General features: G+C 44.1%; 1 protein-coding gene across 6 annotated transcripts in view; it reads left to right on the top strand.

Moving 5' to 3' along the window:
• Nucleotides 1–24,439, top strand: part of birc6 (baculoviral IAP repeat containing 6) — a 119,014-nt gene that overhangs the window by 14,544 nt on the left and 80,031 nt on the right. For 5 of the 6 annotated variants that reach the window (XM_076742274.1, XM_076742276.1, XM_076742279.1 and 2 more), the window contains exons 4-34: nt 3,050–3,243; nt 4,250–4,361; nt 4,724–4,806; nt 5,082–5,307; nt 5,440–5,609; nt 7,325–7,383; nt 7,581–9,242; nt 12,003–12,152; nt 12,274–12,499; nt 13,498–13,658; nt 13,892–14,023; nt 14,577–14,708; nt 14,843–15,009; nt 15,630–15,763; nt 15,942–16,103; nt 16,199–16,330; nt 16,817–16,914; nt 17,027–17,174; nt 17,384–17,517; nt 17,939–18,085; nt 18,167–18,354; nt 19,157–19,465; nt 19,914–20,013; nt 20,197–20,411; nt 20,536–20,744; nt 21,243–21,595; nt 21,768–21,987; nt 23,047–23,183; nt 23,278–23,415; nt 23,774–23,901; nt 24,114–24,245. In XM_076742274.1, coding sequence (XP_076598389.1) covers nt 3,050–3,243; nt 4,250–4,361; nt 4,724–4,806; nt 5,082–5,307; nt 5,440–5,609; nt 7,325–7,383; nt 7,581–9,242; nt 12,003–12,152; nt 12,274–12,499; nt 13,498–13,658; nt 13,892–14,023; nt 14,577–14,708; nt 14,843–15,009; nt 15,630–15,763; nt 15,942–16,103; nt 16,199–16,330; nt 16,817–16,914; nt 17,027–17,174; nt 17,384–17,517; nt 17,939–18,085; nt 18,167–18,354; nt 19,157–19,465; nt 19,914–20,013; nt 20,197–20,411; nt 20,536–20,744; nt 21,243–21,595; nt 21,768–21,987; nt 23,047–23,183; nt 23,278–23,415; nt 23,774–23,901; nt 24,114–24,245 — 6,558 coding nt within the window. The remainder of the gene's footprint in view (nt 1–3,049; nt 3,244–4,249; nt 4,362–4,723; nt 4,807–5,081; nt 5,308–5,439; nt 5,610–7,324; nt 7,384–7,580; nt 9,243–12,002; nt 12,153–12,273; nt 12,500–13,497; nt 13,659–13,891; nt 14,024–14,576; nt 14,709–14,842; nt 15,010–15,629; nt 15,764–15,941; nt 16,104–16,198; nt 16,331–16,816; nt 16,915–17,026; nt 17,175–17,383; nt 17,518–17,938; nt 18,086–18,166; nt 18,355–19,156; nt 19,466–19,913; nt 20,014–20,196; nt 20,412–20,535; nt 20,745–21,242; nt 21,596–21,767; nt 21,988–23,046; nt 23,184–23,277; nt 23,416–23,773; nt 23,902–24,113; nt 24,246–24,439) is intronic. The other variant, XM_076742275.1, reaches the window with a different exon arrangement.

Consider the following 24,439-nt stretch of genomic DNA (forward strand, 5'->3'; position numbering starts at 1 on the left):
ATCAGCCACACAGCATGCTGTCACACTCCGTTTAGCCTCTGTCTTTCAACAATCAGTAGGAATTGGACATTTGGACCAGTATATTGACAAGACAAGCATATTGGAAACACAATAACGTGATTCCCCTTTCAGTTTAGGTGGTGTTGTCCAAAACGGCATGGATGCTGCACCTAAGCCTTATAATTGTAGCAAAAACCTGCAGCTGAGTCACGTCATTAACGTGACTTCCTATAAATTTAGTATGTAAGTCACATAGTTTCATGCAGTAGCAGCCAGGAAACATACTGTTAGCCTTTCCTGCTCAGCTTCAGACTGTAGTTGGAAGCACAGGGCAGGATGTTTGCTGGAGCTAATGCCCTTCACTTTTCCAGCAGTTGGGGAAACAACAGATGAGACTTTTCACAGTCTTGAGAAGCTGCAGCATTAATTTACTGACACTCCTATCAAGCCTGTACTGTACAATTACTGCCAGATTGACAACTTATCGCTAACCTTTTCCTCTGCTTCCCCAGCATCCATCACTTTTCTACCTCTTCCTCTTGCTCAAACCACACCCTCTCTAGTCACATTTATTATGCACTGCCCTATTCCTTAAAGGGATAATCTATTCTTATGATAGGACCTTTCAAGTAGATTTTAAGAACAAGGACAGGGCTAGCCAACCATAGTGTGCCAGTGACAATCATTAGAAGCCCTCTGATAATAATGATCATGTAAAATTTTTGCAGGAGTGCTCATAAGAATGGTTATAGGGGAAATCTTTTGTTTGTTTTTTACATATATGAAAAACGTATACATTTTTTTGAAATCCCTGAATTTGGTATTTTTGGTATTGCTTTGTGGCATGTATAAAAGAGCTGAGCAGTTGATTCAGATTTTGTATCAAGATGTCAAGAGGAAAAGATGCCACTTTGAAAGAGGTTCATTGTTGGGGCGGGGACAGCAGGCGCTTCAGTCTAAAACGCTGCTCAGCTGCTTTGTGCTTCAACAGGAACAGTGACTTAAGTGGCATCTGCTTTTAGATCCATGGGAAAGACATCAGCAAATAGGCTTGGAAATTGCCGACAGCGCATATATGACCATGGTGCTTATGCATTCGTGTGATATTTAAAGAAAAACAGCACAACAAGTATTCCGCAGGTGACTGAGAATGTCGGCACAGGACATGATCACTGTGTCAGCAAGAATGGTTTGTCGACAATTACATAGAGAGGGATATTACTGTCGGGTTGCAGTGCGTAAACCCCTCATTACAAAGATGACTGCACATTTGAGTTTGGTGGCGCAACAACCACAGGCACTGGTCTCCAGCAATGAGGAAAAGAGTGGTATGGTCAGATGAGTTGTCCTAAACCATATTCCTGCAATTGGGTAAGTGCCTATGTGGCACACACCACAGGAGACAGGCCTGAATGCTTGACCCCTGCAGTGAAGGATCCACTGGTTCTGTCGTGCTGTGGAGGGCATTTCGTTGTCATGGTTTGGCTCCACTTGTCCCCTCATGACCGTAAAGCATCATGTCAGCGTCGTTGACTCTCTGTACTTGTTGCGTCTTGTCCGTGAATTTGAAAACGTCACGCAGCCAAACTTTCTGTGCAGTTTTCCTTTGAAATGTGTGAGTATTCCTGATCTGTGTAGGGAGTGTGTGGTTGAGCGAGAGAGAGAGAGTCAGTAACGATTAATTGATTAGTTGGCAACTATTAAATTCATCACCAACTATTTTGATACTATTTTAATGGATCATTTGCTTTGAGCACTGAGTCAGAATCCAGCCTCTTAAATGTGAATATTTTCTGAATTCTTGACGCCTCTCTGACAGGAAATTGAATAACTCTGTATTGTAGACAAAACAAGACATTTGAGGACTTCATCTTGGGCTTTGGGAAACACTGTTCAACATTTTTCACCATTTTATAGAGCAAACAATCAATTTATTGCTAAAATAATCGAGAGATTAATTGAATACATAATGCGCAGCTCTGACCTTGACTAAAAATTAAATGCTGACCTTGAATCCCTGCTACAGTTTGTTAACTGTCATGTTAATCATTAAGACTAGGAAACTAATCTTAATGACTGAAGTGTATGGAAAGTTCTGACTTCAACGGTAGAAAAATGTATTTATTCAGTGCCTGTTCATTGGGCATCAGCCTCACATTTACATGTGTATTGTTGAAAAAATGGTCTAGAAACATAAATAAATGCTTCAGGTTGCGGTTATGCCTGTGAGACACAGCTAAGACGCGAGCCTGTATGGAGCCTGTGCAGACAGCTGGATTAAAACGAGACTCAGATCAGTAACGTGAGATAAGGTCTGATACACTTGTAGTCTAGACGTGAGGTTTTCTGCAGAGGTTACTGCAAACCAGTACAAGGAGTGTTCTGACTGATCACCTTTGTCCTATGATGAAACATTTCTGTCTTGATGGGGGTGGTCTGTGTGACAGTGTCCCATCCACAGGGAGTGAGGGGCTGTCAATGGTTTGATGAGTATGAAAATGATGTGAATCATATGTTATGGTCTTCACTGTCAAAAGATATCAACCCAGTTGAACAGCTATGACAGATTTTGGACTGACAGTGCTCTCCACGATCATCTTAAAAACACCAAATGAGGGAATGTGCTGTTTCATCCCTCCAGTGGAGTGCCAGAGACTTGTAAAATCAACGTTAAGGTGCATTGAAACCATTCATCCGGCATGTGGTGGTTCAACACCTTACTAAGGCGCTTAATGTTGGTTTTGCCTTCAGTTTGTCACCTGTGATATTTGTGATAATGTTTATTGGTTGGGCTCCTGCAGTATCTTTTTCATTGCAGCTACCAAATGCTGTTATGAGTGTTCATTGCTTCATGGGTGAAACCAAAAATCCTAATCCTGTAAAAGAAAAGCCCCACTATTTTACTTGTGTCCTATTAACCGAGTATTTGCAAATGGTTTACTGCCTAACTGCACAGTTGATGTATGGACCTCTATTTCTTATCTACCTTTTCTTTCACCATTCATCTGTCTTCTTTCTGTGATATTTTACATTTCCTTCCTTTTTTCAGTGGGCGACTGTGACCTTCCATCTTCCCCACCATGTGCTGAAGCTGGTGGCCAGTGCCATCGTTAATGAGCTGAAGAAGATCAACCAGAACGTAGCTGCCTTGTCTGTGGCCTCATCCATCATGGACAGGCTCTCCTACCTCTTGTCAAGTGCCAGGCCTGAACTCGGGGTGGGCCCCGGGCGCTCTGTAGATAGGTGAGCAAGTAGGAAAACAAGTGATAATTTCACTGAACAGTAACTGAGCAACATACCAAGATTTTCCTTAGGGAGTTAATAGTTCTACATGCAGCATTTCTGAGCATCACTATGAAAATGTTATATGTACTGTTGATATATTGGATGTTTTTCAGAATTTAAGACCAAGGTTTTTCATTACCTCTCGTCACTCTTCTCTCTTCCTGCTATCATTGGTTTTACTGAAGTAGATGAACCAGTTAGAAGAGATTACAACTATGGTGTTTGACTGGAATTATACTTTACACTGTTTTATTTGGCTTTTGATAATTTTCTTAATTATATGTTTGTAATGGAATTTGCACTGCTAATGATATCTGCAGGACCTGGCAGGTGTCGTAGGAAAAAAAGCGCAAATTTTCCTCTGAATGCAATACTTTAAGAGCACCAATTACTTATTTTTACAGTTTGATTATTTATTAGTGTGCACAAATTGCTAAATTCTAACCAACTTTATGCATGGCAGAATAACAGTGAAAGGTGACGTCAGGCCAAGAACAGTCAGATCTAAATGAGCCATTTGAATTTAATGCAGTTTTGCTTTGGATTTAGCCTGTTTACCTGTTAGGCAATGCTGTGTTATGCATATTTGATATCCTTAAACTCTTTCTACAAATTATGAATTTGAGAGTGCACATTATTCATTAATGCACACAAATTATTCATTTTTCTCCATGACAGTTTTCTCCCAGCAATTGGGACCAAAGTGCATTTTCTTTTTTTTCCTGGGCCAAGGGGCTGGGTACTGCAGCCATGTCAATTAGTGTTCGCCATGCAAATGTTTTTTTAATAGCTTTTTGTCATGGACAATGGTTCTTGGAGGGTATATGGTTGTGTGGTTTATGATGCACAATATGCATATGACAAAGGATTTCACAGACAGTCCACAAATAGATGTGACAGTGACACATTCCTGACAGGCGTATAGAATACTAGACATGATTCTAAAGTGTGTTGCTTTCTCCAGATCTTTGATGTACAGTGAGGCCAACAGGAGGGAGACATTTACATCGTGGCCACATGCTGGGTACAGGTGGGCTCAGCCCGATCCAATGGCTCAAGCGGGCTTTTACCACCAGGTGGGTACTGAGGGGATGCAGGTATTCTTATTTGCATGAAGTCAGAGGGCTGTTTTGCCTTTGTGCATGTTGATGTTTTAGGTCATTACAAGATTGTTCAGTCAGAGGAAAAAAACATTGCTGCAGTTGACACAATGTAGCCATGGAGACGACTCACGTGTCATGCCAACAACCTAAAGCATTGTCAGTGTCTGTGGAGTGGAACGGTAAATATTAATGTTGCCATTAACCACACATTATAATGTGCAGTAATGTAATATCAATTCTTGTTGAGTTTGCTGTATTTCCACACATGCTGTACAAACTCAAGACATTGTAGCTGTGTAATTGTGAGCTTTATTGATCCCCCACTTCTTCCACAGCCTGCTTCAACAGGGGATGACAGAGCCATGTGTTTCACCTGCAGCGTGTGCCTGGTCTGTTGGGAACCTACAGATGAGCCGTGGTGAGTGGAGATCATTAAGAGTGCATTAATTTAGGTGCTATGACAGATTAATCATGCACCGATTTCTTACTTTGACACACAGTTGCACATCCCTGTGAGCTTCAGTGCAAGTCCATTAAAATGAAAACCCTTGCTTCATCAGGGTTGCCTTCATTACCACCCTGATGAAGGCAAGATAGCCGAATATGTGTGGAGAATAAAGCATGGCGAAGAGTTGTGCGACGTGTGTTAAGTTTAACATCAAGGATGCCCAACATTTCTCTACCACTCCCCAGGTCTGAACACGAGCGTCATTCCCCCAATTGCCCATTTGTGAAGGGCGAGCATACACAGAACGTGCCGCTGTCAGTGACATTGGCGACCAGTCCTGCCCAGTTTCCCAACAGCCCCGACAGTTCGGACAAGATCGCCTGCTATGGCTTTGGCAGCTGCCCGCAGTTCCTGGCTGCTGCCACCAAGAGGGGCAAGATCTGCATCTGGGATGTCTCCAAAATGATGAAGGTTGGAGCATTAAACTGTGAATGTCTGAGACACTACCATCTGTCTTGTGCTTCACTTTCAAAGATGTTGGTGACAGAGAGAAAAGTTAGTATTGACCTCCCATTAAAGAGTGCATGATTGTGTGCCAAACAGGTGCACTTGAAGTTTGACATCAATCCATACGACCCGGCCATCCTGAGGCAGTTGATCCTGTGTGGTGGTGAGCAGAGCCAGCAGACGCTGACTGAGTCTCGGAGACCAACTCTTGCCTGGCTAGAGGAGTCATCCTCTTGCTCTGACCTGCCCAAGCTAGAGGGAGACAGGTAAAACACACGCACACACACATATTCACATCAAGTATATATACACTCAGATCAGCTCTCACAAGCACACACACAGTGTAAACAAGTTTCTCACAGTAAGTGCCTCAGCATTTACTACAGCCAGTATATTGAATATCACAGTTACATGCAAATAGTTGGCCTCTGCTGTCTTATCCATGCTTTGTTTATAACTGGTATATACCTCCATTTGAAATCCAGAAGAACACATAAATAATGCAAAAAACCTCAAGGTGCCATGCAACAATGCATCCTTGAGGCTGAGGTTACTGTGACAACACGTGAACCATGGTGTACACCAGACACTAAACAAAAGGGAACTCAGGGACATGTAATGTAGTGTTGTGAGCCACATGAGCTTTAACAGCCCAAACCGAAAATACAGCTGAGCAGCCGCGCCATGTCAACCCTACAAGAAAACAAATGGAACAGCTGTGCTGAATGCTGATGGAGTATCAGTACACCTTGGATATGAGACTGGCTTACAAGTCAAACCTCATAGTCATGAACCATTATAAGTTTTTCTCTCCATAGACTGATACCAACACTCGCAGTGGCCTTGTATACAGTATCTGATGGCAATAGTCTCTTTGGTGCAAATGTCAAATCCCTATAATGCTACCTGACTGCATGGAACTCATTAGAAGCATTCTTATGTAAGGTAACATGAGGCTGGAACTGTAGCACAAACAGACTATCTTAACACCAAGCAGTGCCTTGCTGCCCTGTCTGGTGGAAAATGTCAGGCCTATTTCACCTCCAACGGCAACTGGGGGTTAGATTTGGCTCCTGTAGCTATTCCCAACTGTCATGTCATGGGGTCTTGAGATACACCTGTAAGTCAGTACAGCAAGGTGAGAAATGACATCACTGGAGGTCAGCAAAAACAACATTTTAGGTGTTTAGTTAGATTAACTATATGTGCAGACGTTTACACATCATTCTTTTTAAGTGTGTGGATATTTTAATTACGTCAGTCTAGACAGTTCATGAGATTTATCATAATGTAGTGTCTATCTTTGGCTACATTTGCTCATGTCACTGTCAACACATCTGGTTTCATCTGCCACTTCCATTTACATTCAACTGCATTTATTGAGAATCACATTATGTGAGGACAAGAGGTGTTGACTATCCATAGTAGCTTAATGGATCAAAGTGAGCTCAAAGTTGCAAATGACCTGAGCATAACTAAACATTTAACAGCTGCCCATCTAAAAACATTCAAATGAAAGTAAAGAAAATGCAGGGAAGCAATCACAGATACTACTAGCATTTCTACAAAAATCCATTTGTCACATGTTAAGTTGCAAAGTCATCATTTTGATTTTACTGAAGCCTCAAACATTTCATTAATAACTCCTCCATTAAATGACCATTGCCACAGAAAGAAGTCTGTCTGTCTTCGGCATCTTCCTTGTGGTGTGTTTGATTCCTGCTAAAACCCAAAAATCTCTCCCCCCAGGTGAAACTCCTGGTGGCTAACGAGTCAGAACCAGTAACCCCAAGTGTGATATCTGTCATGGCCCTTCTTTTTTCAGCCTGCATAAATGACACCACCCCTAGATGACATTAACCTCAAAATGAACTGCTAAAGCTTTATCATACAGTGACCCAATCCTTACTTTGTGGGAATCTTTTGTGTCAGTGAGTCACAGCTCGGTTTGTGTTTTATCATGTTTATTCTTCTCTTGCAGTGATGACCAGTTGGAGGATTCAGACAGTGATGAGCATTCCCGATCAGAGTCAGTAACAGGTATGAAGACATGAACTATCACTGTTTGTCATTTGTTGGGACATGTGCCCTGGATGAACCATATCTGAACCCATGTGGATACATTTAAAAGCACCTCTCATTTTCTCTTCATATTTGACATCTAGCCTAATTAAAATAGCATTTTCCATCACTGGAAAGGAAAATCCTCAGACCCTCCTCTTTTGCTTCTGTTACAGGCCAGCAGTCCCAGTGGGAGAGCATGGATGTGAGCCTAGGGGTGACAGCGCTGAGTGTGCTCCAGCAACCAGAGAAGCTGCAGTGGGAGGTGGTGGCCAGTGTGCTGGAGGACACTGTCAAGGACCTGGAGGAGCTGGGTGCCAACCCCTCATTGAACCAAGCCAAGGCCCACAGCCAGGCCAAAGCAAAGGACAAGGTCCCTGACCACCACAACATTCCCTTCCCCTGCCTTCTAGCTGGAGGCCTGCTCAGCTACCGCTCAGCATCTAGCAATCACATGGCTGGACCCCCACCCCCACCCTCAGCCCCAGCTACAACACGCAGGACCACAGACGGTCCCGTTAGGACTCAGGGCCCTGAGCCTTTCCACCTTGGGCCTCTACAGGACCAGGGCCCCATGGAGATAGAGACTTGCAGCCCCCAAACTGCATCCCAGGAGCAGGGCTTCTCTAAACTTGCAGGTTCGCAACCTCCAAGTCCTTCTACTCTGCCAGCTGTGCGCAGGACTATACCCGTGCTTCTGCTGTACAGTATCAGAGAGGTGGATGACAAGTCCTCAGGGCAAGTGTTTGCTCAAATGAACAACTTATTGAGCAAGGGGCTCCATGAGGAGGGCTTCACTGTGCCACAAATAATAGAGATGGAATTTGACACACATGAGCAGCTTCTTCTTCAGGATCCTCCCATCACTTACATTCAGCAGTTTGCTGATGCAGCAACTAATCTGGCAGGGTTAGATGGTCACGTGGACAAATGGAGCACACTGGCTGCTGCATCTGTCTCCACCCCACCTCGACCTGGAGCACTGGTGCAGTGCTTGAGGCTGCCCAAACAGCTGGAAGAGGAGAATCTTTATGTGGAATCTATCACACCCTGCTGGGACGGTGTGCACCTTCTGGTCAGCCTGCAGCCATGTGGTGCTGAATCTATTAGCGCCACAAACCAAGTAGAGGCCCTCAACAATCTCAACCGCCTGCACTCTGCCTTGTGCAATCAGCTCAAAGGAGACTCCCTACACCCAGTGGCCAATGGGGTAGAAGGCCACCACCAAGGGGGGTCACCACCTCAGACACCCCTCATCCTGCCCCCAGGCGACCAGCAGCAGAGATCCCTCAGTGGGGGGAGTGGAGGCTATCTTGCACTCTACAAGCTCAACTATTCCACCCGTATTGTCACCTTAGATGAGGAACCCATCAAGGTGCAGCAGATCTGGGACCCATGCGATGCCATCACCTCTCTTATCTTGCTTCCTCCAGATGTGCTCGATAGCAGGGAGGATGACAGTGAAGAGGCTCCAGAGGAGACTCTCCCCTCTGGGTCAAAACCTGGCTCTTCCGGGTTTGGAATGGGCCCAGCAGGCTCTGTTGGTTCTGCACCTGGGACTGCATGTGGAGCAGCCACGACCAGCAGCAGCGCTACTATCACCAGTTCCTCCACCTCTACCTTGAGCCACAAAGACTGCAAGAGGTTAGAGGTGGCAGGCCTGGGCCACCTGGTGGTAACCACACGGGCTGGGTACATTATGATACTGGACCTATCCACGTTAGAGGTCCTGGCCAAGGTGGAGCCGCCTAAGAAGGAGGGGTCAGCTGAGGAGATGGACCCCTTTGTCTCAGTTACCTATTGCTCTGGGACCGACCGCCTTTGTGCCTGTACCAAAGGTGAGTGTTTCCTTCCTAGACCTGTGTCCCTGCAGACAGCAGTGCTGTTGACTGCTGGGGTGGTTAGGCAGGCTTTAACTTGGCCTGATGAAAGATGTTTTTGTTTTGTTTTGGAATGTGTTCATGCTTATTCACGTATTCATTCTTTACTTGCTTGTATTTAATGTATTGTGTTCAATTCACAAATGGCCAGTAATGGCAAGGCCTTTTCATTGACAAACTTCTTGGTGTTGTATATTTAAAAAAAATAATATTTTTAAAGGACAGTTTTGCTTTTACTGTATATTTTTCTTATTGTCTGTAATCCCATGAAAAGACCCAAACCAACAATGTTATTCCATCTCTCATTGTTGACTTCCCTGTCCTTTCTGTGGCTGTCAACTCCAAGTCCATTCAGAAATATACAAAATATCACCGGCATTATCCTTCAAAAAGGATAAAAAGCATGTTTAGACCTGTGAAATCTCTTAAATGGACAAAAGCTAATCAAGTCTTACTGATAAATTCAGCCAGGCCAATATTTTGGCTGAAATTGGCTCATTGCAGATGTATTGTCTGGGTGGATTTGTCAGTTGATAAATTAAAAGTACAGAAATGAAGTTCAGAAAAACCAAAGGTATGTTTAAAAACTGTCATTATTCTACAGTTTGTCCACAAGAGAGCTGTTTATTAAAATGACACTTTTCAGCTGTAAACTGTCCTACCCAGGACATTTCTTCAAAAAACAACACACACACACACACAAAAAAAAAAATTAAGAGAACTGTATCAACAATGTTTCTTTTGTTATGGGTTGCGTGAAGAAAATGAGTAATGGGCGATATCATCAGATCTCAAATATCAGCATCTGTATTGGCCACAAATCTCCTGTATCGTTGGGGATATTAGGAACTGTTAAACCAAGTTTACAGCTTCTGCTGTAAAATTGAGATATTTTGTGTGGCTTAAAAACACTTTCCAAGATGATACAGGCAAAATATTTTTGGGTGCAGAGTGAAGCAAAACAGTCCAAACATTTGAAGCATTACCATTTTATTGTAGGTGTAATGGTATGTGTATTTGTTCCGAACCATTGGTTCCAGGGTGTTTGCTTCAGTATGTGACTCTCGGTTTAGTACACCCTGTCACCCAGCTGTCAAGTTACTGAAGATCATGTAGTGTTGCTAATCCACTGTATGGGAACATTACGCTTTCCTCGTTAGTCACAGCAAAAATGGTAATGGCGTCAAACTGTGTGTTGACATTGTTCAACAGAAGTTGAACAATTAAATAAAGAGCTGCTCAGAGAGAACTCCATGACAAATCAAAGCAAGAGCTTCCAATATGAACATCCAGCCCTTTGTGCACTTTTGTGGAGCTGTCACGCCACTGCCGGGGCAAAACCTTTCTGAATGTTGTGGCTGCAGTCAGGGGTAGAAGAGTAGTGTACAACAGAGAGTAGACAGGCAAAACAAATGTTCGGAGCAGAAGGTGGGGAGTTAGTCTCTTGAATGGATCATCATCTGTTGTTTGAAAGTACGTCATATTTGGTGAAAGTACTTTTCAGCAAGAACAAATCATATGCAAAGAGTGCATGAGACTTGTGTCGGCACCACAAAGCAACACAACTATAGTAGTAGCAGTACGATGAATGGATGACGACCAAGAAGAATTTGGTCGCTAACATGACTTCACTGAATCCCTGCTATTGTCCTGCATCAGCTCAGACATCCATAACAGCAACGCTCCTCAGCATGTCACTGTACATGTTTATCAGTGGGGGAAACGTAGTGAAATGTCTTCGCTTGTTCCTCAATCCAGAAAGTGTTGACAGGCTGGTGTTTCTACAATTAGAACCATGGGCTTTATTTTGATGCAGAGATTTATTAATTAGCAGGGAGGTGAAACTGGAAGCAGTACTCCGTTGATTTCATTTTGGGTAAAACGTTTTGATACAGTTTTCTGTTTTGATGCAAACATTTCCACAGTAAGCAGGAAAGTATCACAGCGTGGAAGTGAAGGCAGTGCTTTCTGTTTCAATGTGAAAGTGCTATCAAAACATTTTCTCCCTAAAAGCAATGAATAATCTTGTGGTCCAGCCCAGTCTCTGTGGATATGTGACCATACTCAGTGGAGAGAATACAGGATTTAGCTTGGGCTCGGCTTTAATATGCCTTCATGTGTATGCAGGCAGCTTGTTGTTCTGCCCTCTATAAACAAGCTCAAGTTGTTCAGGCATCATCAACAGTCATTTGCGTTATTTATTTTTGTTATTTTGTCTTAGACAGTAATTGATTGCCTAAACTGTTACACTAAAAATTATACATAATGAGCAACTGTTTACATTCTTCACGATAAATTACAAAAATGTTATTTATATGAAAACATATTGAACCATGACTCAAAGCTGAGGTACATACTGAACCATGAGTGTTGTCTACTGCTATGTTCCTACAGTACTGATATGTACTTGTTGATGTTCTGTTGATATCTGACTGCTCTTGTTTGTGCTCACTCAGCATGTACTGTAAGAAGACATGGCCATTTGGATGTAGTTTTTTGGAAGTTCATCATACAGTTTTAATGTCAAGCTTCGCTGTTGAATACATGTTTTATCAACTATGTCGAGTGACTCTATATAATTCACTGTATCTGTACACTGTAGTGTTCAGCACCTGCAGGTAGTTCTAAATAGTGTGTAGATAAGTAAACTAAGGTGAATGCTGAAATAGGAGTGAAAGAATCTGTAGGGATTCATTTTGTCTCTCCTCTGCTCTAAAGGTGGAGAACTTCATTTCCTTCAAATTGGAGGTGTGTGTGACGATATCGATGATGGAGACATGTTTATTGATGGCCCCCTTTCTAAAGGGGCTGAACTGCTGCTTGAGGGGGCCAAGCCCTCCTCCAACCCCTCTAGCCCTGGGATTACAGGTAGAGCTGATGCAACACACCCTCAGTCTGAGTTTTGCATCTCAGCATTCAGTTCTCTGGCTGCTCTGTGATACTGTTGATCTGATGTTCCACTATTGTCCCCCGACTTGTCTTTGTGCAGGAGTGGACCTCCTGGTGGACCAACCGCTGACCACGGAGAGCCTGATGTCCTTGGTGGAGCTGACACGCTTCGAGACATTGACTCCCCGCTTCTCGGCCACAGTGCCGCCGTGCTGGGTGGAGGTGCAGCAAGAGCAGCAGCAGCGACGCCACCCACAGCACCTTCACCAGCAGCACCATGGAGATGCAGCCCAACATACCCGCACCTGGAAGCTTCAGAGTGATAGGTAGCTTCTGTTCGCTTTATTGATATTTTCAGGTGGAAGGAATGGCTCGACATGAGCAACATAGCACATTCACAGGAGCAGGGCCTTTGTGTGTAATCTATGTATGTAATCACACATATGTAGGCTTTGTTTCAACATATTTTACATATCAATCATATCGTGGTCTTAAGGTCAGTGCCATTTAGATAAAATATACGCAAAAAATATACTATTTCCACATGATTTCTTTATTTTGGATTTTGCCCAGGTATAATATGACAAACAATTTTTCATTGTTTCTTTAGCAATCTCTTTCTATCGTGACAAATTTGAAGGTAAAGATGAAAAAATATGAAAACGGGCAGTCTTGGTACCCTTGGCCTGCTGTTCCCATCTATTATTCCAATTGTCCTCAGATATCTCCAGGCCTGATTCCTTCCTTCCTTACCATGTCACAGTTCTGATTACAAAAAATCAGGAGGGGACCGGCGCTCAATGCATACAGCCAACATATAATATTTTTCTGTGCAATTCAAGTGCAATGAAAAGAGTTGAGTTATTTGAAGTACATGAAAGTAAATAGAAAGTGAAAGTAAGAGAGTGTTGTAGAGCTGTTCTTAACTTGCGGATGCTTCTTCAGATTTGAAGTAGAGCTCTTCACAGCTGACGCACTCTTATCACCCAGGCACAGTTTGCATTTCACTGCCATGTTCCTGTCCCTTTCACCCACAAATTCACAATAATGTGAATACTTCTACAATGTATTCCACGACGTCCGCTCCAACATCTCGCTAGCTTAGTCACATGACTGTTGGATTGGATACCCTCCACTAGTATGCAGCTACGCCCAAGAAGTGGGAAAGACACAGAAACAGTGCGACTGTGTCAGGGATTGTCTATTTAGTTTTTTTTTTATGGCAATTAAAGAAACAGGAAAATCCAATAAAATTTCACCAGCAACAGATTCCTAATTTGAAATATAACTCAAAAGCTGATTACTTGATCTTTGCTTCCTGCAGCTCCAGCTGGGATGAGCATGTGTTTGAGCTGGTGCTGCCCAAGGCCTGCATGGTGGGCCACGTGGACTTCAAGTTTGTCCTGAATGCCAACATCGTCAACATTCCTCAGATCCAGGTCACTTTACTGAAGAACAAAGCGCCTGGGCTGGGCAAAGTCAGCGGTGAGGGCACTGCCTTGAGATTTATTGTTTCTGAAATCTTTGAATGCTGTTCACCGTGAAGTACTGTGCACATACATCCATGTTGGTAGACTGATATTTGTAGCAAGTTCGGTGTCACAACATGTACTTTTGTCTTTCCAATATTTCCAATTCACTTTGATAAAACAAATTGGAAGGTTTAACACATGGAAACCACATCTGTGTCTGAATGTTGCCTCTCATGTCTTTAACAGAGACAGCAGTGGACAGGCAGATCTGCTTCCCCCTCTCCAACGTCCTCCATACCAACGGAGAGAGGAACGGCCAGCCTATGCTGCACGATTTCACAGAGGACATTCAGTTCATGGACATAGAGGAGACTTCAGGTAAAGAATACAGTCAGCTTGATTGGTTGAACTTCAGTTCCTGCCAGCAGTATTATCTTTTGTTGGGACCATTGCTAGGTAAACAATAGAAACGTTTCAAACTCATCTACCAGGAATGTGCACATACTTGCCGCTGTCGCGTCTTTCCGGGTGGAGCTGCACTGTGTTGAGGCAAAAGTTGCGCCTGCTGCAATTTTTTTGGCTGGACGACCTTGCATTGTTTTTGCTGCAGCCTCCTGCATAACATGCAGCCCAGTGTTGATTGTGTCACATGATGTAAAATTCTGGCCCAAAGTATAAGTGTTAAAATGAAGCTGTTGTATTTTGGTGCTGCATGTCGAATGTTAGGCTGATGGATATTTACAGTTTCAGGTTCCATTAGCTGTGTTCACTGCCGGCTTGTCATTGAAGTAGTGCAATAAATAGCTCTGATGTCTTAAAATTCCTGCTTTGACTAACCTTTTAGAGCAGAAGCTTGTTTTTCAACTTCAGAAACTTGCAATATGTGTGTTTTCCACCCTCAGTGAAGTAGTGCTTTATGTGGTTGCTGTAGGTTCTGTGCTGTGTCCATTCCTAGAGGACCACAAGGAGGACATCCTGTGTGGTCCAGTGTGGCTGGCCAGTGGGCTGGACCTCTCTGGCCATGCGGGCATGCTAAGCCTCACCAGCCCCAAACTGGTCAAAGGTAACAACAGTCACATTGTCTCTCACTGAACCCTGATGGTTCGGGTTTTTGTGTGTAGGTAGATTAAATGAAGAATCATCCATGAAGCTGTGTGTCAGTGTTTCTCAGTTGTCCTGTTCCTCCCTCCACTGCAGGCATGGCAGGAGGGAAGTACCGCTCCTTCCTGGTTCACATCAAAGCAGTGAGTGACCGGGGTATGGAGGAGAGCCCCCGGCCTGTGTTAAGAATGCCCAGTGCCAAGCCTCAAGGCACCAAAGCACACTCACTGTCTACCCTGCTGCAAAGGGCTCAGGCCTCCAAGGTACAAACCAACCAACCAGCTTCTAGTCTTTAGAAAACATTGTTTTTTATTTTTTCAAGTCTGTCTTAAAGCAATCAGATGCCTATGTGAACACTGAACCAGTGTTCAATTGCTTTAATCATTCCTCCAGTCCATACTAGCCATGAGGAGATTTCCTCCTGGTGTTCTTCCAGTGTAAGTGATAAGGCACAAAATCCACAGTCGTTTCTGTCCAAAATATATGAGGCTTCAATAGTCTGAAGTGTTCCAAATTGAGTCTAAATTCCCTCTATTACAGTACTATTAGGTGAGGATGAATATTACTGTCACACAAAGTTGGACTCGAGTCCTAAAACGATATCACAGCAAGCAGAAAGCGTTTCAGTGTGCATATGGGTGCCTGAAGACCCTCTTGAAAAGACTTGAAAAAATATGAACCTGTTATTTTAAGTATGTTTTTATTTCTCAATGATTTTTTCATTGCAAAGCAAAGATACTAAATACTAAAATGTCATAAGACATAATGAGCATTTAAATGTGAACTGTGTCCATTACATCAGTAGTGTGTGCCTACAACACACACCGTCATTCAATTATGCATGCGTCTGCACTCTTGTGTGTGTGTGTGTGTGTGTGTGTAGGAGAAGGTCTCTGCAGTGAAAACAGAGAGCCAAGCACCTTCGAAGAAAGTCGAAAACCTGCGAGGCTGTGACCTGCTGCAGGAAGTTTCAGTCACAATCAGAAGGTTTAAGAAGACGTCAATACCCAAAGAAAGGTCAGATCACTGCTGGGACGGAGCATTGCTTTCTGTTTACACTGTTGGCAAAATGTTGTCATAGTGAACCGTAAATAGTAACACACATTCAATCAGCTGACCGTGTCATTATTTTTTATATACATGTATGTATATGTTGCAGAAACCTGACCGTCTTTTTGTTCTTTATGGTTGTCAGGGTCCAACGCTGTGCTATGCTACAGTTCTTAGACTTCCACGAGAAGCTGTTGGACCCGCTCTGTCGGCGGACAGAAGGCGGTCCGGCCACTGAGCACGCCCAAAGCCTCATCCTTGACATTTTATGCTGGCTGGCCGGAGTTTTCTCCAATGGACCCTGCAGGTAGGGCTAAAGCTCCAGCACAGCAAACCAGACAGTGTCATCTACTGTGAGACGTTTTTCAAAGACAAGTGATGTTTATGGTGACTTCTTTCTAGCTTAAGAGAAGGAAAGGAGAGCCTGTTGGCGAAAACCCGGACACGGCTAACGAATATTGTGCGGATGTGTTTCTTTGAGGCCGGCCGGAGCATAGCGCACAAATGCGCTCGCTTTCTTGCACTTTGTATTAGGTAAGAAACAGTTGATTTCAGTGATGATGCTTTTAACTCTTTTCCACAATGGGAACATTTGACGACCCTGCACACCTGGAGCGTCCTATAATCTGAACCTAAAAGAGCCTGTAATGGTTAGGTTATAGTTATATCTCTGTGCTTTTTATTTGCCTTCAAGACAAAATACAATATAATGATGCAGTAGTAGTTTTGAAAATCCCAAGGCTACCAAAATGTTACTGGGAAATGCAATTTGCAACACTGTCTGCACAGAACATTGCAGCAAAACACATGCTGGATCTTCTGAATGGTAATATCACCTGTATATTGAAGCAGATGTCCCAGAAGAACCCACGATCATGGCTGCACCTCATGTCATGGGATGTAAAGTTCCCACAGTGGAAAAGGCCAACATGACGAAGAAGTGGTTCTTTCTTAATCACTTGTGTATTTTGTGTTGATAAGGAGATAATAATGAACATGCTGTGTTATTTCTCGCTGTAGCAATGGAAAAGGGGACCCAAGTCAACAGGGTTTTGGTGTGAGTCTTCTGCAGGCTCTTCTAGACAATATGCCTTACTTGCCTGCAGCAGCAACTGGTGGTAAGTAACTGAACGACAGTACAGAGCAACAGACAGCACCTTTTCCTCGTTTCTCTTTCATGACTCTGCAGTATTCCTTTTCTTACCTCTTCCCTCTCCTGTCTGGTTTCAGGCTCTGTGTTCTGGTACTTTGTGTTGCTGAACTATGTGAAGGAAGAGGACCTTGCAGGTTGCAGCACCGCCTGCGCCTCCCTGCTCACCGCCATCTCTCAGCAGCTACAGGACCGCCTCACCCCGCTGGAGGCACTGCTGCAGACTAGGTACTATCTAGTTGAAGAATGGCTTATAGCCTCTGCAGACTAGTGATGCACAAATTACTTACTGACTACTTACTTACTTGGTTGATGCAAGTAATGCTCATTTACACTGTGTGGTATTATCACATTAGGAGTGTGAGGACACAGTACTTTCTTGTTGTTTCTACCTAACTATGCCTCTCCTCTCCCACCTCCTGTCCACTTCTTTCCAGGTACGGCCTGTACAGCTCTCCATTTGACCCGGTGCTCTTTGACCTGGAGGTCAGTGGTTCCTCCTGTAAGAATGCCTTCAACAGCAGCATTGGAGTCCAGTCAGATGAGATTGACCTCTCTGACATTCTCTCAGGTATTAGCTGTTCACACCATGTTATTCTGCTGACTTTTTAAACCTGCTCACTGTGGATTGAAGATGCATCTGACAGTCACTGAGAGACACCAAATCTGAAATAAGAACACTTTAAGTTTATTTGAACTTATGCAATGTATTTTGGTTATTTAGCATCAGGGGACCATGCATAAAAAACTTCCGCACTGTTCACCTGAGAGGGATGTAAACAGCATTGATATCACCTGAAAGTCAATACACTAATGATGTAACTGGGATGGATTAATCTAATTTAGTTTAGGTGCATGAATACCATAATGATTTATAAAAATGTCACAGTTTGTTGGGCACAAAACAAAAAAGAGTTCATTTTTATTTCTCTACTTTGTAATTTTCTTTCTTGAATGTTTATTTTTTGTTTTGGGTGTGATGTGTCCTGCAGGGAATGGAAAAGTGAGCAGCTGTGCAGCAGCAGAAGGCAGCTTCACAGCATTAACAGGACTCCTGGAGGTGGAGCCTTTGCACTTTACATGTATCTCCACTAGTGACGGCACACGGGTGGAACGAGATGATGCCAGCATGTTCACTGGTAAACACCACTTTTCTTTCATTTTACTTGTCTTTGGCTCGTGGCCTAGCCATTGTCTGAACTTCTGCTCTTTACTCCCAGTGAGTACATTTGGCATGACGCCGGCGGTGGGCGGCCTGTCGACAGGAACGGTTGGTGAAGCTTCTACAGCTCTGAGCTCTGCAGCGCAGGTGGCTCTCCAGTCACTGTCCCATGCCATGGTCTCTGCGGAGCAGCAGCTGCAGGTCCTGCAGGAGAAACAACAGCAGCTGTTGAAACTACAGCAGCAGGTGAAAGGCCAAGTCACACACAAACAGCATGTCACTTTAATGTTTGGAGGAGCATGAGCGCTACATTTACAGTGAGCAAAGAGGAAATCAAATTCAAGGACAGAATCTTCAGACATAGTGAGGAACTGACTTCCATGGTTCACCGTGTCACACTGACCCTTTTCAATGCAGGAGCCTAAGCAAACCTGGCATAACATGTTGTGACTGTCAGGGGGTTTGACACAATTACACAGTTCCACACAGATTGCATAGATCTTCTGTGCTGCCAGGTTGAAGATGTGTGTGACGCAGCCATGTTTCAGAATTTGTGGCTTCTTTGCATCCACATGTGAAGCGTTGTAGTACACAGGCTCATTGGTTCTGCTCATGCTGAGCTTCAGGTGATTGTTGTTGTTGCTCCATGTGATGAAGCTCACTGTCAGTCCTCTCTACTCCTCTGGAAAAATAGTCTCTAAGTGACAACGGCGTGTTTCTCACTGGAAATTATTTACTGGATCATATGTGTCATCATACATGTATAGTGATAACCTCCATTTCAACAAAAAACACAAAAACACACGTACCTTTTATTAAGTCCTCAAAGTCTTCACTACATATATGAGTCTGGACAGACATGAATGTAAACAGCAGCTTGACTGGATGGCAGGTTATTGTCATTCCAGTTATTATCATCATGGCTGTGTTGCTCTTGTCACCTGTGTTTACGAGGCAGGTGTAGAATTCTGTCTGTAAGTATGTATAGTACCAGTCAAGTGTTTTTATCTTGTGGTTCATAGTACATGTATGTCTGTCCTGACAACAGAAGGCCAAGCTTGAGGCCAAGCTGCATCAGACCACCTCTGCAGCTGCTGCTGCCTCCGGTGTGGGGCCCATCCACAACTCTGTGCCTTCCAACCCCTCGTCCGCTCCGGGCTTTTTCATTCACCCCTCTGACGTCATCCCTCCGACACCTAAAACCACACCCCTCTTCATGACCCCTCCTCTCACACCACCCAACGAGGCGGTGTCTGCGGCCTTTAGCGCTGAGCTGGCCCACCTGTTCCCCGGCTCGATGATGGACCCTGGGCCTGTGAACCTGGCTGCACACAAGAACATGCAGAAAGCCAAACCGGTTAGTTCGATGAAGTTTGATGAAAGCTGACTCATCTCTCATGCAGGGCTGGGTGTTGAACCTCCATGCTTTTCTAGATTGGTTCTAGATTGACTACTTGCATTTAAGCTCAATAAAACATTAGCTTTATCTATGTTGTGATATATATTAATCAAATGATTAGAAAAATTTTTATACATTCTTTGTAGTTTCTCCCAGCCCAAGTTTTATTCAAACATTTTTATATTCCTCTAAGTAAGGTATCTAAAAAGTACTGGTAACAAAACTGTGGCATTGTATCAACACTAGATGTGCCACCCAGCCTGGCTGTCATTCACTGTGACAGAAACATGAACAAACTAAGGAGAGTCAGTGTTAATTGTTCTATACATCAGTTCAAGCAAATGTGAAAGTTTGTCTTTGTTTTTCATCTTTTGAATTGTGAAATAATGCTTTGTTTTTGCTGCAGAGCCCCATGGGCAGTGGTCTGGCTTTGGCTATTTCCCAGGCGGCTCACTTCCTGCAGCCTCCGCCACACCAGTCCATCATCATAGAGCGGATGCACTCTGGTATGTCAAGTGGAAATATTCTATATTTACCTCCTAACTGGAGCTGAAGATGTGTTCAGACTTTCAAATCATGTTTTTTCATTTATCCATGAGCACCGTGTGACAGCTTCATTTAACAATCTTGAAAAACAGAGTCAAATTTTTTAAAAATGAATTTCCTGGTTCCCCCTTTCTTTCTCCCAGGAGCTCGTCGCTTTGTCACACTGGACTTCGGCCGCCCCGTCCTGCTGACTGACGCTCTGATCCCAACCTGTGGCGACCTGGCCTCTTTGTCCATCGACATCTGGACGCTGGGGGAGGAGGTGGACGGCCGTCGACTGGTGGTGGCCACCGACATCAGCACCCACTCCCTCATTCTGCACGACCTGCTGCCACCACCTGTCTGCAGGTTCATGAAGGTCCGTCCTCTGTCTCTATTTTGCTTTGGATTGTTGCAGGATTGCTGATCAGATGTTTGGAGTTTTTTGTGCCTTTGTTAGTCAACCATAATGATGTGTTTTTGTTGATTCTTCTAACTCTCAGATCACTGTGATTGGGCGCTATGGCAGCACCAACGCTCGGGCCAAGATCCCACTGGGCTTCTACTATGGCCACACTTACATCCTGCCATGGGAGAGCGAGCTAAAGTTGATGCATGATCCTCTGCGGGGAGAGAGCGAGGCAGCCAGTCAGCCAGATGTGGATCAGCACTTGACCATGATGGTGGCTCTGCAGGAGGACATCCAGTGCAGGTAAGACTGGAAGGAAATCAATAGCACTAAAATATTCAACTGCATTCCCTGTTTCTTGGGTTTGACTTTTGTTGACGTTTGTTTACATTTTTGTTATCTGAAGTTGGTCCCAAGCACCTAATTTTTGATGACATCATACAGATTGTGAAAGACCGAAAGCTCTGATGGGCTAGGGACCGACATGTATTCTGTCATTTTTCATGGCTCAGTCACAGCCCAAACCCAGTATCAGGCCATCTCATGACTTTCTGACTTCCGTACCCTGTCTGTGGCACTCAGCACCAAGCCCGTTGTTTTCTAATGAAGAGATAACTCTGTAAAAACAGCCCACAAATGTATGGTTACATTTTGAAAAAAAGGCTCAAAATTTCCTAAAACAGCTGGACACTGTAACTGTCAGCAAACGTTCCTCAAACAGGAGAATATAGTGAATTTATTGATGAAGCTTTTCGAGGTGTATTCATGCACATTTGCTGCTCTCCTGTTCTTGTTTACCAGGTACAATCTGGCTTGCCATCGGCTCGAGACCCTTCTGCAGAACATTGACCTGCCACCTCTCAACAGCGCTAACAATGCCCAGTACTTCTTACGAAAACCAGACAAGGTGGTGGAGGAGGACCAGCGTGTTTTCTCAGCCTACCAGGACTGCATACAGCTGCAGCTGCAACTCAACCTGGCTCACCATGCCGTCCAGCGGCTGCGTGTGTCTCTGGGCGCCAGCCGCAAACCGCTGCCCACAGCCGGGGCTCCAGAGGCCCAGGAGCTGGTGAACAACTCCTCCACCGAGCAGCTGAGGACCATCATACGTTACCTGCTGGACACGCTGCTCAGCCTGCTGCACTCCAACAACGGTGAGCAGGGAACGAGACATAGCTGGTTCTGCCGGTCTGTGAAGTGTGATATTTTACAAATGACAGAGTTACATATGTCTGTTTTTCTTCTCTTGAATTTAGCTAGTGGAAGGCATCATGCTGAACATTGTTCATTCACACTTCATTCATTCATGTTCCTGTTCATTTTCAGGCCACTCTGTGCCCTCTGTGCTCCAGAGCACCTTCCATGCTCAGGCCTGCGAGGAGCTCTTCAAGCACCTTTGCATCAGTGGGACGCCTAAGATCCGTCTTCACGCCGGCCTGCTGTTGGTGCAGCTCTGTGGAGGCGAGCGCTGGTGGGGCCAGTTCCTCTCCAACGTACTGCAGGAGCTCTACAACTCAGAACAGTTGCTCATATTCCCTCAGGACAGGTAAGGCCATCAGATTTTGATATTCTAGTAATTGTAATAGGCCACAGAGCACCATCAGGCTGATGAGAAGCAGATGACTTAGTGTGTGGACTTGTATTTTCACAATCCTTTCAACAAAGCAAGCAAGCAACTAAGCAAGATTAGGGTTTGTTTGTTCTGTCCAATTTTAGAGAGACAAAAGGAAAGGAGCACCATGCAGAAGTTTGGGCATCCCAAGACACTTGGTCTTACTAAGCTTGATAGTGGCGTGGCTTTTTCACAGTCATCACTAGGAAAGGCCAGGTGATGCAAATTTCAGAGCTATAATTACTGTAATTACTGGAACTCATCAGACTTTGTCCCAACATCTAAAGCCATCTCATGCATTTTGGAAACAATTCCTATGGACGGATTAAATTGAAATACAACATTTTCAGTCTAAACTTTGTTCTCGGCAGTAATTTATTTTCCTGTGTTCCTCCATCACTGAGTGTAGCAAACAAAAGCTGTTATTGTCATTTTTAAACAGGAACATACTTGAAGCGAGTTAACATCAGTGATCTTCCCAATGTGTTTACTATGTGGTTGACATAAGATGTTATTCCCCCTCTGCGTACGTTGTTATGGTGACTAAAGCGACTGCAGCATTGTGAAGCCTGAAACGTGTTTGTTGCTGCTCGCGGCTTTTATTTTGGTTCAGTTAGGAACCGCTTCTGTTGATCTTAAAATGTTGGAACCTGGAATCACCTCTTGCTGCTGTATTTTAAGATCTGTGTTTTTGTCTGTCAGTGTGATGTAGAGGTTGTTCAATCGCAGCACTGCCTGATGCCTTAGCTCAGCCGATCAGCAGTTTGCTTCTGAGAATAAAGAATGCAAGAAATGGAAAAGTGTTTTATTGCACCACAGTGCAGCTTTCTGTCAGTATTTGGAGCAGTTTAGTTCGTCTACTTGTTTATTTGAGAGCCAGATTGTGTAACTCGGGACACCTCTTTTGACAGAACATACAAATATACCTGGTCTTCTTTATGTTCAGACTCCGCAGACAATAACTGCAGTATTTTCCATCTCTTTTCCTCCCAGGGTGTTCATGCTTCTGTCCTGCATTGGCCAAAGATCCTTGAGTAACAGTGGTGTGTTGGAGGGCCTCCTGAACCTCCTGGACAGCCTGCTCTCGCCACTACAGCAGCCACAAGCTGCAGCCCAGCGCAGAACTGAAGGTAAAGCAACAGTGCACAGCACAGCTTCACAGGTTTTGTTCGGTAGATCAGGTACAAAAGTCTGTGTATGTGTTTGTGTGTGGTTATTTTCCAGGTGTTTTGGATATTCCCATGATCAGCTGGGTGGTGATGCTGGTTTCCAGACTGTTGGATTATGTAGCCAGTATAGAAGATGAGGCCTCAGGTGGAAAGAAGCACCTTGGAGGGAAGGAGCGGGAGAGAACTCCTACAGGTAGATGAATGACACAGTTGTTCTTCATATCACATTTTTCTTCCACAACAGGACTTAACTTTTTGAACTAGTAAATTTCAAAGACACACGTGAGCTTTTGAAAGCACAAAGATCCTCTTTGATCCCTGAAGAATCAATCATTTTCTGTTCCAGGACTGGAGGCTTGTAGAAAACCTATTGCTTTCATACAATACCCTTCAACTCGTAGTGTTTTTTCATTTCTTTCATCATCTACTCTTCATTTTTCAAAGCACTCAAAACATGCGACTCTCACTTCTACAGCTGCTTCCAGCACCTGCCTGATCTCATTCTGTCCCCTCTGTGAACTGATGAGTGCTGTTGTTTGTCTCGGCTTCAGGTATTCAGTGGAGCTTCATCAATAACAGCCTCCAGTCTCAGAACCCCAGCAGGTCAGCTAAAGGCAGCAGCAGTCTGGATCGCCTCTACTCCCGCAAGATCCGCAAGCAGCTCGTCCACCACAAGCAGGTAAATGTGTCTCATTCCAACACCAACACACCTTCAAACCCACAAACGTGTGCGTGTGTTAAATTAAATTCATATCCTTATAAAAATGTGCATACAGTCCCACAAAAGAGATCTCTTTCGCTTGCTCATGTCCTGAAGCTGCAGCATGAAATGGGTTGTCTGAAGCAAATGCTTTTGCAGTGCTTATATTTATCATGCCCTTTTTATTGTAGCAGTTAAATCTATTGAAAGCAAAACAGAAAGCTTTGGTGGAGCAGATCGAGAAGGAGAAGACTCAGAGCAACAAAGGCTCCTCCTACAAACTGCTCGTGGAACAGGCCAAGCTGAAACAAGCCACGTCCAAGGTGAGTGTGTGTGTACACTGTGGGACTGGGAATAGTTCAGTGAGTAGATGAGATGATCTCCAGAAGTAAGCACTGATTTACAAACTTGCTGCTTTCGCTGTTCAGAAATGTAGCACTTAGTGGAATGTACAGTAAATTGAGTGGTGCATGAAAGAGGGAATGATTTGGAAAAGAAATCTGAACAGCAGCTTTTC

Source organism: Chaetodon auriga, chromosome 11 (genome assembly GCF_051107435.1).
Source record: "Chaetodon auriga isolate fChaAug3 chromosome 11, fChaAug3.hap1, whole genome shotgun sequence".
In the NCBI taxonomy this organism is placed as follows: Eukaryota; Metazoa; Chordata; class Actinopteri; order Chaetodontiformes; family Chaetodontidae; genus Chaetodon; species Chaetodon auriga.